The sequence below is a fragment of the Balaenoptera physalus genome (genome assembly GCF_965194825.1).
Source record: "Balaenoptera physalus genome assembly, chromosome: 12".
In the NCBI taxonomy this organism is placed as follows: Eukaryota; Metazoa; Chordata; class Mammalia; order Artiodactyla; family Balaenopteridae; genus Balaenoptera; species Balaenoptera physalus.
The window spans coordinates 57649971-57665338 of record NC_138897.1 but is presented as its reverse complement, the minus strand read 5'-3'; the positions used below and the strand labels follow the sequence as shown (position 1 = coordinate 57665338).

Below are 15368 nucleotides of genomic sequence, written 5' to 3'. Positions count from 1 at the left end.
AGCAACTAGGCCCGTGAGCCACAACTACTGAGCCTGCGCGTCTGGAGCCTGTGCTCCGCCACAAGAGAGGCCGCGATAGCGAGAGGCCCGCGCACCGCGATGAAGAGTGGCCCCCGCTTGCCACAACTAGAGAAAGCCCTCGCACAGAAACGAAGACCCAACACAGCCAAAAACGAATATAAAAATAAATTAATTAATTAATTTAAAAAAAGAAAATAAATAAATCAATAAAGAAGAAGAGGGGAGAAAAACAAAGGGTCCAGCTCAGCTTTCATTTCTTCTGGGAAAATCCCAAGCCCCTCCTCCCACGTCTCGCCCCTCAGACTGTTCTATGGTTCCAGCAGCACACTGAAGTCATGGCTACCTACACCCATCACCCTGACTTGTAATTGTTGATTCATTTGTCATCTTTCCAAACCAAAGCATTCTTTCGTTTGTTTGTTTGAATTTCTGCATTCCCTATACCAACCCGCTTGGCACTGATAGGTACTTAATTCATCTCTAGGAAATGAATGAATGGTTCCTTTGAAGTATTCCACACTTATCTCTACCAAAAGCTGAAAGGTTTAGCAGTCAGGAAGAGAACTTCCAACCAAGTTCCCTTGGAGTTTTTGTGATTGAATTTGAGAGATCTTTGAATGCCTGTCCTAAAACTTAATCACCAAAGCTCAGTGATTTTTTCAATATCAGGATTCTTCTTATGGAGGAAAAAGATGGACTCCCCATGGAGTGTAAGGGGCTGAGTGAAGTGGAAAGCTCAGATACTCAGGTTGAAAGCCCCATCCCTCAAGGTGAGTGTCCAGCATAAAATAGTAGCTCATTAAACATTCAGTTCCATTCTTACAAAGAGAAAAGTAAAAGGCAACTTTATCATTTATCCTTCCTCTAATTATATAAAAAAAAAGCTTGAAAAAAAAAAAGAGGAGGAAAAAGTCCAGGGCAGGGCAGAACCTGGTCACCACCTCCAACCAAGTCTCCATGATTTGGGCTAGAGATGCTTTTATTCCAGGAACAGGTCTCTTCTCTATTGCAGATAATTTGCTGATACCATGGTGACCTTCACTTGTATCTCTCCTTCAGGGGATTCCACCTTTCTGGAACCCAGAGCCCATTCTGTCCTCAGATGGTACCCATCCCTGGGTTTCCTGCTGTCTGACCAAAGATCAGTGTTGTTCCAGACAAGGCCTCCCTGGGCTGGGTCAGGTCCAGGGGATTCTGCAGATCCCTGTGACAGGCCCCTAGAATCTTTCCCATTATTGACAAAGGAGGGAACTCATTCCTCTACTCCAGGGTTTTCAACCTATGCGCTATTGACATTTTGGACCAGAATATTCTCTGTGGCAGGAGTTGTCCTATGCATTATAAGATGTTTAGCACCATCCCTGGCCTCTACTCACTGGATGCCAGCTGCACCCCTTCCAATCATGACAATCAAAAGTATCTTCAGATATTACCACATGTCCTGTTGGGGTTCAGATCATCCCTGGCTGAAACCCACTGGTCTAATTCAAGCCTGGTGAGGAGTTGGCAAACCATGACCTCTGGGCAAAATCTGGCTTGCAGCCCATTTTTGTAAGGCTTACATAGGAATGGTTGTTATCTTTTTTTTTTCCAATATTTTATTATAAACATTATGAACATACTGCAAATTTGAAAGAAATGTATCTTTGTAAAGAATTATTAATAAAAAAATCAAACAGGGACTTCCCCGGCGGTCCAGTGGTAAAGAATCCACCTTCCAATGCAGGGGATGTGGGTTCGATCCCTGGTCGGAGAACTAAGATCCCACATGCCGTGGGGCAACTAAGCCCGGGCATCACAACTACTGAGCTCGCGCGCCTCAATGAGAGAGAGCCCGTGTGCTGCAAACTACAGAGCCCACGCACTCTGGAGCCCGCATGCCACAACAAAAGATCCCGCATGCTGCAACTAAGAACTGATGCAGCCAAAAATAAATAAATAAAAATAAAGAAAAATTTTAAAAAATCAAACAAAGAAGAACAGGTGACAGAGACTATATGTGGCCCACAAAGTCAAAAATATTTACTATCTGGATTTTTTAAAATGTTGCCAACTCCAGTTCTAGAATGAAGAAAAACATCTTTGCAGCCAAGAGTGGGCATATACCTAGCAAGTAACAATGAATTTTTCTTCTAGACTCCTACACTAAATGTTTCAGTGAGGAAGATTTACCATTCTCTCTCCTGGAGGAACTGTGACCCTCCACGGTGATCGCTTCATAAAGAGGTCAAGTTACATAGAGAACAAACGTATGGATACCAGGGGGGAAGGGGAGGTGGGATGGATTGGGAGATAGGGATTGACATATACACACTGCTATGTATAAAACAGATAACTAATGAGAACAGACTGTATAGCACAGGGAACTCTACTCAATGCTCTGTGGTGAACTAAATGGGGAGGAGATCCAAGGAAGAGGGGATATATGTATACGTGTGGCTGATTCACTTTGCTGTAGAGCAGAAACTAACACAACATTGTAAAGGAACTATACTCCAGTTAAAAAAAAAATTCCTTCCCAATAAAGATAATGTTCTACTTATATATAAAAAAAAAAGATCAAGTTAAACACTGCATGCTATGTGCTTTTCATCACTCAAGGCATGGAAAATGTGTCTTAATATAAAAGTTAAAGTAACTCTAAGAACTGTTAACGAATCTAAAATTTCTGAAGCTTAACACAAGAGTTTATTTCTTGTCCAGACACAGTCTAATTGGCTATCATTTAGGTACATGGGCTGAGGGAAGCTCTGCTGTATTTAACATGTAACTTCTCAAGTTATCCTGGATGTTGGCATCCCACTGGAAGATGGAGAAAGAGAGAATGATGAGACATCCATGGGAAGTTTCTATGGGCCAGGCTTGGAAGTGATGTTCCTCATGTCCACTCCCATGTCATTGGCCAGAACTCAGTCACATGGCTACACCTAACTGCAAGGAAGCCTGGGTGATGAAGTCTATATGTGGTCCCAGGAAGATGGGGGGATGGGATCTGGTGAACACAAAGTAGAGTGTTCCTTTGCTTTGCCACCAGAGGAAACCTTGGATAAAATTGGAAATTGGTCCTTCAGTGATGACAAAGAGACTTGATGCTAAGAGGAAAGCTAATATTTGAAAGCTGTATTCAGAACAAATGAAAACTTGATTGTATGTAATGTCATATAGAACTGCCTGCCTAGCCCTGATGCACTGGGCTTGAAGAACACAAAAGACACCACCCCCTCCCCTCCTCCCCCCACCCCCAAGCTCTGGGCCCAGGGCAAACCAATCCTCTGGACATTAAGTGTCTCTCAATCAAATGCAGGAGTTGGACGAGTTTTGGGATTTTATGAGTTCACATACAGTATCTAAGGACATGGGAGGACAGTGGTAGTATCAGGAAAAGACCCCTCATAGGATCCACCACATTCTCATCACAAAAGATTTTGATCATTAGTCAGACATTGTCTTTTCACAGGATACGGCAAAGGCTGTCTCGGGAAGAACCTGGAAGAATGGCTTGATCCTCTTAGAATCTACTGTGTGAGAAAGGTTACAGAAAACCTCTGTGACAGCCAACGATGCTCGTGCCAGTATAAGCAAAGATGAATGACACAAATGGTTCACTTGTGGGGAGACAGACAGGTAGACAGAATTTAAATTCAACATGGCAGGGGCTACACAAGTGTTCTGCATGGAAACTAACCTGTGGGGTCCAAGCAGGCTTCCTGGAGAGGGGATGTTCTCTTGGAAGCTGAGTCATGAAGGACTGGCTCCGTGAGGAGGATTGGCTTCCAGAGGAGGAGGGAGAAAGGCAGAGGAGGGTGCTGTACGAAAAGAACAGAGCATGAGCAAAGGCTGGAAGCGCTGAAGAGCCACGGGGAGTCTGGTGTGGCCAAAGCTAGAAGTGAGGAGTTGGAGAACAGACAAGGGTCATAAAGGGCCTCATAACTCACGCTAGGGAACCTGTCTTTTATCCCATAGGCAATGGGAAGTCACCAAATGGATTTTTCTTTTTTCTCCTCAGGAGTAACATGGTACATTTTAGATGTATCATTCTCCCTTGTTATGTTAGAATAGTCCCAGAATTGTCTTCTGAGGAAATCGATTTTCTCACTCTTTTGAATGATGAAACTAACACATATACGTTGTAGAAACTTTGGAAAGTGTACCAAAGCATAATCAATAATAGGATAAAAATTACACATAACCTCTTCTTTGCAGAGGTAAACATTAACAACTTGTGGGAACACATTCTTCCAGTCTTTTTTCTATCCATATTTTAAAATTGCTGAGATTACAAGTATATGGTATTTTGTTGTTGCTGTTTTTAAATTGATTTCATATCCATTTCCCTTGTTTCCGAAAATGGAACCAATAAGAAGTTTCCTGACTGGTCGCCCTCCTGGTCTCCTCCCCTCCCAACCTCCATTCTATTCTCAACACAGAAGCCAAAGTAATCCTGTTAAAATGTACAGAAAACTATAAATAACAATGAGGAAAAAAGTTATATATACACTGGCAGCCTAGAGTCCCACTGTTGACACATTGGTGTATCTTTTCCTAGTCTTTTTTTCTGTGAATATTTTAAAATAGCTTAGGTTATGTGGAATATAGTCATTTTTTTCCCTTTTCTTTTAGCATAAGCCCAACTTTTAACAGGAAGTCAATTGTACAAACTAATATTTATAAAGTGTTTCCTAAAGCATTTGCCATTCCTACAATCCTCCAAATAATCTAGACCCCCCACTCCTCCCCTGGCCCTGGGTCAAGAAAGTCCATCTTGGAGCAACAGAGTTGGTCTGAATTGTTTAAATCCACTGTAAAATTGTATCTTAAATTGTATTTTGGTGTTATGTTCTCAGCTTGTAAAAGAGATAGCATTTTTAATATGAAATTTACTGTCACGTTTGCTCTAAGGATGTTATTGAGGTCTTGTCTGCTACATCAGGCAATGTCTCCCTTAAGAGGTCTCAAGAGAAACATTCTTCTCATAGCTTATTGCTAAAAAAATGTTTTGCTTCTCTTTAACAGAGAGCATGAGTTTTAAGGAAACTTATTGACAATGCAAATCAGATCACTCAATGTATTCTCTTCTTTTTATCGGCAACTAGGAGATGAGAGCCGACGTTCTAGTGTATGAACCAGTCTATACTATATGGTATTGTGTAGTATACAGAACAATATTGCATTTTTTAAAAAAAATTTTATTACAGGAAATTTTGGTCCACACACTACACAATACCAACAGTATAAGTTTAATCTTTCAAAATCATCATTTAAACAGCCAAAGACTAAGAAATAAAATTTGAGTCAGTTGATTATTTTTCAAAATGTTCTCAGTGCACATTATCCTTAGTTCCCTTATTATAGCAAAATATACAAATACAGAAAACTACTTCATTTAACAAATAGTAGTGCTTTGTATAGTATCCACGGGAGTAGATACTAGCTCCCGTGTAGAACTTTAAGGCATACATTTGTGTCCTAAATTTTTATTTGGCTTTGTCTTATTCATTCTTATTTTCTATTTCCCCTGATCCCCTGATATATACACACACACACATATTTATACATGCACACACACATAGATACACAGGCACACCTCAGAGATATTGCAGGTTTGGTGCCAGACCACAGCAATAAAGTGAATATCACAATAAAGCAAGTCATACTAATTTTTTGCTTCCCAGTGCATATAAAAGTTATGTTTATACTATACTATAGTCTATTAAGTGTGCAATAGCATTATGTCTAAAAATGTACATACTTTCATTTAAAGATACTTCATTGCTAAAAAATGCCTAAACAATTACAATAGTAACATCAAAGATCGCCGAGCACAGATCATCATAACAAATATAGTAACAATGAAAAAGTTTGAAATATTGCAAGAATTACCAAACTGTGACACAGAGACCCAAAGTGAGCAAATGCCGTTGCAGAAATGGCACTGATAGACTTCCTTGATGCTGAGCTGCCACAGACTTTCAATTTGTAAAAAACACAGTATCTGTGAAGTGCAATAAAGTGAAATGCAACAAAGTGAGGTATGCCTGTTCATACATATCTACATTTATATAAAGAATATCTATACGCATATATTTCCATGATGCACTATCTCTTATGGTATAGTGATTTTTACAACATTTTTGGAAGGAGAAAAGGTCTTGGTAAGCATATTGTCATACAGATGATTGGGCAGGACCAGTCTGGAGGCACAGACTCCAGTTAGAGAAGTATGGCAAAGTGACAGTTTGAGCTGAGGCCATGAATGTTCACATGGAGAGAAGGAAATAGAACTGAGATTTGTAAGGCAGAAACATCCCAACTTAATGACTGACTAGTTGGGATGGAAAGAGAAATGACCTCAAGGTTTCTGGCTTAGACTATAGGGTTACCGATTGGGGCAGGGAGTGGTTTGGAAGGAAATGTGAAGCATTCATTTCTGAACACATTGATTTGAAGGAAACTGTCTAGGACAGCCAGATGGAGATGTTCAAGCTTTCTCTACCACTCCATTAATTTCCATGTATGTTCATTTGCTCTCATTATTTTTCTCTGCCTGAAATACAGCCACCTTTTCTTCTAATACTGACCACACTTGAGCCATCTTTCTGAGCCCAGTTCAGTTCCTACGCTTCCAAGAAGCATCTTTGCCCACATTCTTCTGACCTCTAATAGCACTTGTTGTCAGTATTATGTTTAGAGGAAAGACTTGAAGCCCCTCATATTGCTATTCCACTTGTTCAATCTCTTATCTCATAGGTCAATTCCATCTACTTACTCACTCAGCGAATATTTAGTGTGACCCATCCACACATCCTGTGCCAGGTGATGGGCACACAGTTGATTCAGGCATGGTCCCGGCCCTCAGACAGCTGGCTATCCGTCGGAAGAGAAGATAACACAAAATCAAGTCACTCTAGGCCTCTTGAAGGCACATGAGGTCCACCCTCTTCTTTACTGTTCCTCATGGTGGCTTGCTCAGGCTACACACAGAGCCTAACCTCAACAAATATCATATCAACCAGAAGATTATTGATTCAAGCTTGCAGAAGAGAAACTCCATAGCAAACCTTGGTGGATGAAATTTGATGTCCTTCTGGACCACCAAAATTTTCTTCTTATACAATGTGAGTCATGATAGCAAATAATGCAGGCTGTCCCTAAAATGTGGCTTTCATCTGCTTGGCCATGTTAGGTCTGCTCTGGCTGTGCTCACACCCCAAAAAGGCAAAATCTTATCTGGAGCTCTGACAGGACAGCAATTTTTTGCTCTTGCAGGGTGGACTTGATTTTTAACAGCAGCCTAGAGGAATTCCAGTCATGGCAGTAAAGACCCTTTCTGCTCAGATGCATGAGGCGTGAGAAGCAACTTAGTGGCAGAGTAGAAAGGAGTGAGCGGGGAGTTGGAAAGAGTTATCATCAGGCTTTGGATCAGACCTTAACTAACTGCTTTGACTTGGGCAAGCTGCTCCCTCCTTCAGTGCCCTAATTCATAAAAGAAGGTGGCTAGAAAGGTGATATTTTTAGGACCCTTTGTGTTCTTCTCCGTCTGTTTTCTTTTGTGTGATTAAAAAAAAAAAAAAAATCTTCCAGAATGATACACACTCAGAGTGAGTTCTCTTGTGTACCAGTCATGTTGATGGGAAGATCTAGACACGGACTACCAGCTTTAGAAGTTAGGCAATATTTAGGTGTGTTGTTGAAAAGAGTTGTCTTGGAGAAATTTTTCCACCACATGAGAATGATTTATCAGAAACGGCCAATGACACACACTGGTTGAGGTGGTGTCCTGAAGTCTCCACACCTCCAGGTTGTTGCCCCCGAGGGCGAGGGCGGGGCTGAGAGTCCTCAGTGGGGCATAATGGGGGAAGCTCCGGGCCTGGACTTGCTACTGATGGGGCTCCGGACAAAGTTTGAGATCTCTCTAGACCTCAGTCTTATTTTTTTTTTAACTTTTTATTTTATATTGGAGTATAGTTGATTAAAAATGTTGTGTTAGTTTCAGGTGCACAGCAAAGTGATTCAGTTGTACATATACATATAACCATTCTTTTTCAAATTCTTTTCCCATTTAGGTTGTTTCATAATATTGAGCAGAGTTCCCTGTGCTATACAGTGGGTCCTTGTTGATTATCCATTTTAAATTTAGCAGTGTGTACATGTCAATCCCAAACTCCCTAACCATTCCCCTTTTCACTTTAAAAATAAGGGTTTCTCTTCAATTTCTTGTCTAGCTCTAACATTTTATAAACTTTTGTGAACTGTGTGTGCATATGTGGGTATGTATGTGGTTTGCAGGAAATGTTTTGTGTAAAATTGTAAGCTTTTTTAGTTTTCATAATGACAATGTCTGACAGTTTCTAACATTCTGAAAACAAAGGACTTCTAGCTTTTCTTAGTGCACCATAGAATCGTGAAAAGCGCACAAGCTTTGAAGGCTAGGCGACCTGGATCCAAGTTCCACCACGGCCGCCTCTTACTGAGCAAGTCACTTCTGATTCACAAAGTTCATGTTCCTCCTCCATAAACTGCACATTACATATCCCAGGTGTATGTTTTTGTTGTGATAAGTGACTGGTACAGGTATTGGCACAGTCTGTCTTTAACAGACGGTAACTCTTATACTGTAATGTCTGCAGGCGTAATGAAGACATTTGAGTTTGCTGATGAAATGACTAATGGATGAGCAGTGAAGTCATTTTTGGATTTATTCTAAGAAAGAATGAGTTAACATCTTCTTGATGTAGGAGGAAAAAAACAAATGCACAAACTCTACGGGCTCAGTTTCTTTGTTTATAAAATCAAGGGATGCACCAGATGATTTTTAAGGCCTCTCTCTATGAGTCTATAATTTTGGCTCATAAACTGGATCTGGATGTAATTCCAAAGCAATTCAAAGAGATAAATTCCAAAATGGGGTTTTAAGTATAGCAGCATCATAGCGATAAAGTGTGACTACTTTAGGGGACAATATTCATTTGGATGTATAATTCAAGTCAGGTGATTTTTATAATACGTATTGAATGCTTATTTTACTACATTCCAGTGCATTGGTAACATTTTGTGGTTCCACCTCAGACATGTGGGGAGAACAGGAAAAGATAGCAGAAAGAGACGAAGACAGTATGAGGTAGAAGTTTAGGACAAGAGCAAAGTGATCAGGCCAGGTTGTTTCTGTCTTCTCCTGGCTGGATGATGATTCGCTTTTATAGTTTGTCTTACTTTATGCAATGAATATATTGTTGAAAGTAGCTTAGAAGCATTTGTAAATCGAATCATGTCTTAAGTGTAACATAGCCGTGTTCTACTGAAAACACTTCCATGATAAAACTTTTTGTAAAAAGAGATATTATTCTCTAATTCTAAATCTATATTGGATCTGTTTAAAGGAAAGTTCAACTCTAGTTCTTTTCCTGGAGAGGAAAAGTGATGTCAAGCTACCCTGATGAGGTCCCGTTGTGGGAACAGCTTGTCTGGCCTCCTGGGCTCTCTGGGGAAAGTAAATGGAGAGAAAGAATAGACACATATTCCAGAACTGGACTTTGAATGGGCCTTTGGCCAAACTTGGCCCAATTTCTCAACTGAGAGAGACCGCTGACCAAAACTGAATGCTGACTCAAAGCCAAGTTGCTTTGGACACATTGTCCTCTGCCAGGCAAGCCCAGCGCCCTTTCCCTGAGGTACTTACCCAGCCAGGGGAAGGAAATGCCGGGACAAGCAGCTTCACTCTTTCCCCTTCTACTGCCTGGTTCCAGCTTTTGTGTAGCTCTTACAATTAGGGGAGGGGGAAGAGAGGGGAGGAAAAGACTGGCAAGTGGAAGGAGAGGCAATAGGGCCACCCATGAAGATGCAGGGCTTAGAGAAAGCCAGAAAAACCAGGAGGGAGTTATTGGGGAAGAAGAAAATTTGAACAAACTTGGGCACTAAGGAAAAATGAGGAAAGCGTTCAAGGAAACCACATGAACATGATGGAAAAGAAGGAGGAAGGGAAGAATCCCAGGATGGAACGCGAGCTGGGAAGAGACACAGAGGAGGGTGGATCAAGCTGAGAGCAACTCCAGGTGCTAATCCAGACCCTAAGCTCAAACCTTCTTGATTTAGAAAAATGTTCTGTGATTAACCCTTCAATGTGAAGCCCAGTGTGTAGGAATTTCCTTTAACTGTAGCTTCTTTATATATTTCTGGAATGACAAGGAATTTAGGCATGACAGCTTATTTTCCAGAAAAATTCATGGTAGGACTTCTAACTCTGCAGAGGCTGCATTTGCAGAAATTATAGCAGGAATGGCATACTAAAATGTTGGTCGGGGTTGAAGAGGAGGAGGGTTACTATTCAAAATTTAGGTTGGTGTTCAATTTGAAATCACTGCTTTAGATTCAATATAACTGTAAGCAATTTTTGAACTGTATTACTGGGATACCAGGGTTCCAGTATCCGACATGCCCTGTCCTGGGAAAACCACAAACACACAGGACTCACGGATAATTCCAGTGTCCACTTTACTACTCCATGTGTAGCTATGTGACAGAGTAAGGTCGTTTGTACAGATCTTAGTTCTTTTTGCAGTACCTGTCTTCCTGGAGGTAGACTCGTCAGGCAGAAGAAACAAAGAGGAGCAGAATCAAGTGGTTTAAGCAACCCACACATTACGGAAGCCACCTTTGGGAGATAACCAAAGGTGAGAGTCAACATACTCAACTGCTAAGTCACAGGACCAACCAATCAGATTCGACCCTGTACATAAACAGCCCCTATCAGCCCCAGAGATAACACTCCCATAGCAGCTGATCCTTCTTCACAGAGGTATTTGCACACTTGCAACTATGTACCTAATCATTTGCTATTGTTTGTTCAATATCTGTCTTCCTCTCCAGACTGCCAGCCTATTGAGGGGTTTCCCGAGGTCCTCAATACATCTCTGGGATCAGACTGCAAATACCATACCAGTGACACAGGTAGAAAAGACCTCACCTCGCTGTATTGTGGCTAACTTAAACAGTGGCACAGAATCGTGGAAAAGTCCTTGAAATCAGGGCAGCAGCTGTGCTCATGCCCCAGCTCTGCTACTGACTTGTTGTGTGACTCTAGTCAGGTCACTTCCCCCTCTCTATCTCTGACTCCTTTGCTAGGAAATGACAGGATTGGATTCGATGACTTCTGAGGCCAATTCCAGCTCGAACAGTCTGCGACTCAGCTTGCTTATAAAGTGGACAGGGGAGGTTTGTTTGTGACCAGAACGATATATTAGGAACTGATAAAAGCTGCCAAGTACCACTTAGAGAAAAAAATAGGAACAGGATTTTGTATGAAATATGCTTGGGTTGCACGATGCAAATGTTTCTTTTGTGCGAGAGGAAGGCCATAGGATATGATTACTTGATCCGCCACTAAGCTTCCTGGGCAGCTCTGGCCAAGTTCAAGATACCTGTCACTCGTGTTCAAGGTCCACTGCCTACTGACTTGTCACACTGTTGAATTATGGTCGAGTTGAAGTCCAAAAGGGGAAATATTTTGCAATCTAGAGTTGGACCCTGGAGCTATACGATCATGATTACCAATACAGATTTTCCCAGAAACATTCAGGGCCATACTGAGGAGTCCTCACATTTCTCTGTGTGATTTTGTGAGCTTACTCTGCTAGTGGTGCTGTGGTTCCATGAACATTTTCCTGAACGAGCAAGTGAAAAAATTTCCCTTTGCCTCTTCTTGAACCATTTCTTTTCTTTAATTATGCATGAAATGAATTTTTAAACAAGACTTTTTTGATAGCTCAGTTTACAAAGCACTTTAGAAATAAGGTCATATTTGTCTTCACAGGAAGAGTCATCCGTGTATTGAGCCAGAGGAGAATAAGCCCAGAGCTTCCTGAATCTTAACACAGATGCTGTTTTGACTGTCACTGAGTTCTAAAACTCCCACCATCCTCAGAGAGTTCTTCTTTGTCGGGGTGTTGGCACACTTGCAATTATGTACCTAATCATTTATGATAACGGTGATTATAACACGATGTGTTCAAAGATCCCTGGATAGACATTCAAAAGCCCCAGCTTTTCCACCAGGTGGTGTATGAGCCTGAGCAAGTCCCTGCCTCCCTGAGCCTCAATTTGCCCCCCTGTGAACTATTCAGCTGGGCATCCAAAGCTCTGGGTTCTACAGAGAGCATCTGAGGTCCAGGTGGGAGATGGGTGGGAGGAGAAGAACCTAGAGAGAGAGGGGGTCCTGGGCTTCCATAGCTGGAGCTCTATTTATCCTTTGTACACGTTCAGAGTCTACATAAAGTTTCACTGAGGAAAGGACTCTGCTGCTTACAAAGAGTTTGAAAAGCACAGGATTTGATGACCTCTAAACATACTCTCAGTTCTAAAAAATGTCTTCTGAGTTCATGTTCATGTACACTTGGGAACCCAGATACATACACACTTACTCACACACCCTCCACAGCACAAAAAACAAGACTGCATAACATCCCAAGGCTCATGTTGAAAAAGAATCATATGCAATTTTCTTTTCATGCCCTATCTTCCCCCAAAGGCAGCCCCCAGGTGCTGCTAGGAGTTAGGGAAACACTGCATGTGACTGAGTCTTCAGCTAAAAACCAAGTCAGTTACAGGTGGAGCTTTAACTTTTCGAAGGGAAGCCTAGAGCTCATCTGTCTATCCCTTAACTTTATACATGAGGAATTTAGGGCTTGGAGTGACTTGCCCAAGGTCATGTAACCAGTTAGTGGTGGAGCTGCTATTACAGGCCAAGTCTCTATGTCCCAACCCTGTGTCCTTCCCAGCACGCCATGCTCTTGGAAAGGGATGGGACTACAAATGGGATATTTGGATATCCTGTATTGATGATCCAAAAATAAAAATATTCCCCATCCACCTCTGTGGTATGGGTTGATCTTTAGATCTACTAAGACCTCAAAAAAATATATTGCATGTGTACACACACACACACATACACACACACACACACACGTCCTCTGCCAAGGGGATAAGGGGTAATGAAAAATCCTTGGCAAGTGGATACTTCAAAGCTTCAGAGGGTTTATCTGAATAAGACTCTGAATAGAGTGCAATGTTTTATGAGTTCTCCTAATCCCCAGTAAATGTGCCTTGCCGAATAAGCAGAAACATTTTTAATGACTGCTAGAGAGCTATAGACACAGATCTGTGGCTAGAGCTGGGTTTCCTGGGACATTTAGTCTCCTGCATTACAAGCCTGGAGAAAGAATTTGTATCTGGTTCTGAGCTAATGAATTTAGAGAGCCCAAGGCTTTTCCCTCTGAAGGTTGGTGGTCAGTTACTCTTTATTCAGTGCAAACAACCACTACTTCTACCACCACTCCCTCCACCATTAAGAACATCCTTTCAGCTCATTTTAGCCTCACAATATCCCTGGGAGGGATGTCATATATGAGTCCAGAACCCCTTCTCCAGGTGGGAAGTGGGTGATGGGCCAGCACCTGAGATGGGTCCAGTGTAGTTTGTTGAGTTCAAGCCAGGAGGACGTCCCATTTCTGGGGAAGTCAAGAGGAGTCAAGCCAAGGTATGGGACACTAGAGCTCTAGAGAGACAAAGGTCTAAGGCCATGTGGTTCAAGATTCAGGGAAGGAGACTGACAGCAAGCTGAGAGCATGAAGCTGAGGGGCTGTGAGGGCAGTAGAGCTAGGAGGTCAATTTGAAGCTCTCCCAGCCTTGCTCTGTTGCTTCCCTGCCTCTCCTGCTTCTGGGGCCTCTGGACAATTCCATCTCAGGCAGCAGCTTCAATAGGGTTGGAATTGTAAAAATGTGTCCAGTCATTTAGAGCTTACACCCAGTGGGTAGATGAGCAAAATGGGGCATTTTCATGGCAGGCAAGGTTTCAAGCTCTCGGCTACAAATTCAAGAACTGTGGCTTTCTGAGGTCTGTTTCAGGGCTCACACTGGGTCTCTTAAACTCAGCCTCTCTCTGCAGCAGCTCCACGTTGGTGGAGTTCATGTCATGTCCTCAGTCTCATACCCCTCTTGACAATTAAAACTCCTTTTCAGTAGATGGGAGTTTTAATTGTTACTTAACCACTGTGTAGACTGAAATGCCAAAGCACATCTAGCATGGTTTAACAAAACCTATCAAAGAGCACAGGGTAAGAGAAAGTACCAAATACAGAGAGTGAAGCTAAGTGAAATAGAATTGCTGTTGCCTCTACCTTCTGCAACAAAGGAAACAAAACAGGAATTAGGAAAAGTCAAGGTTAGGTTGGGCATGGCCTCTCCCAAGGCTAAATCTGCAGAAAATTGCTGAATGGTGGAACGAAAATTTAGGAAGGAGAAAGATACACTTTTAAAAATATAATAAGTTCCAAAAGTGATTCATGCAGGATATCTGATTATTTTAGTGGAAATTTAAAAGGAAAATCAGAAAAATTACAATATCTTTCTACCTGAAGTGAAAATAACCTGTGTCCTTTCTTCCAACCTCTCAGGTATGGTAAGTCTTTATTCCACAAAATGGGGAATTTTGGCTCATATTCCATGCTGAAAGCTTGAAGATTTTCATGGCAAGAAGAAGTTGTGGGAAGACACATGGCATAAGAATAAAAGGCAAACTTACCCCAGGAATAAGAAGAGAGGCAGGGACTGCAGAGGGGAAGAGAAAAGAGAGCACTGAGAGAGGTGGAGGGGATCCACATAGAACACTTTTATCAGCCAAGGAGCATTCACATGAGGAGTCCCTGAAAGGCAGTAAGGCTCCACACTTAGATACGGAGCAAGAAGAATACTGAGATAGACAGAGACTGCATCCAGCTTTCCACTCCTCCCCACAACTCTCTAAAGTCTAACATTGAGCCCTTCCTAGAAGTTCTGAGTTTGTGATCCCTTGGACCAGCCGTCTACATTATGATAACTAGGTTATACCTAAGATATTTTCATTATGTGTCTTAGGGGGCCTTGGGAAAGTATCTCTTTTATTAAGAGAGGAATCCAGAGGGATTTGGTAGATGTTCTGTAGTGAAGTTCACGTACTGAGCATATGCTCCAAGGTCGCCTACTTGTTCTGCAGAGTCATGTGGCTTTATTTTGGGTTTGGAAGGTGGAAACACTGATATTATGTCAATTGTATTAGGTATTTATTACTGTGTAGCAAATTTTAAAATGTAACCCAACTCTATGCTGTCTACAAGAAACTAATTTTAAATATAATGATACAGTGGGGTTGAAAGTGAAATAAGATATACCATGCAGATGCTAATCAGAAGTGGTTATATTACTATCAGATAAAGTAGACTTCAGAACAAAGAACACTACCAGAGATAGAGAGGGGCATTATGCAAGAATGAAAGAATCAGTTCATCAAGAAGACATAGCAATCCCAAGTGTGTGTGCAC

General features: G+C 41.7%; 1 protein-coding gene across 2 annotated transcripts in view; it reads right to left on the bottom strand.

The window, feature by feature from the left end:
- LOC309640245 (uncharacterized protein) overlaps window positions 1-15368 on the bottom strand; it is a 645560-nt gene that overhangs the window by 96372 nt on the left and 533820 nt on the right. For both annotated transcript variants that reach the window (XM_082418750.1, XM_082418751.1), the window contains one exon: window positions 3707-3827. In XM_082418750.1, coding sequence (XP_082274876.1) covers window positions 3707-3827 — 121 coding nt within the window. The remainder of the gene's footprint in view (window positions 1-3706; window positions 3828-15368) is intronic.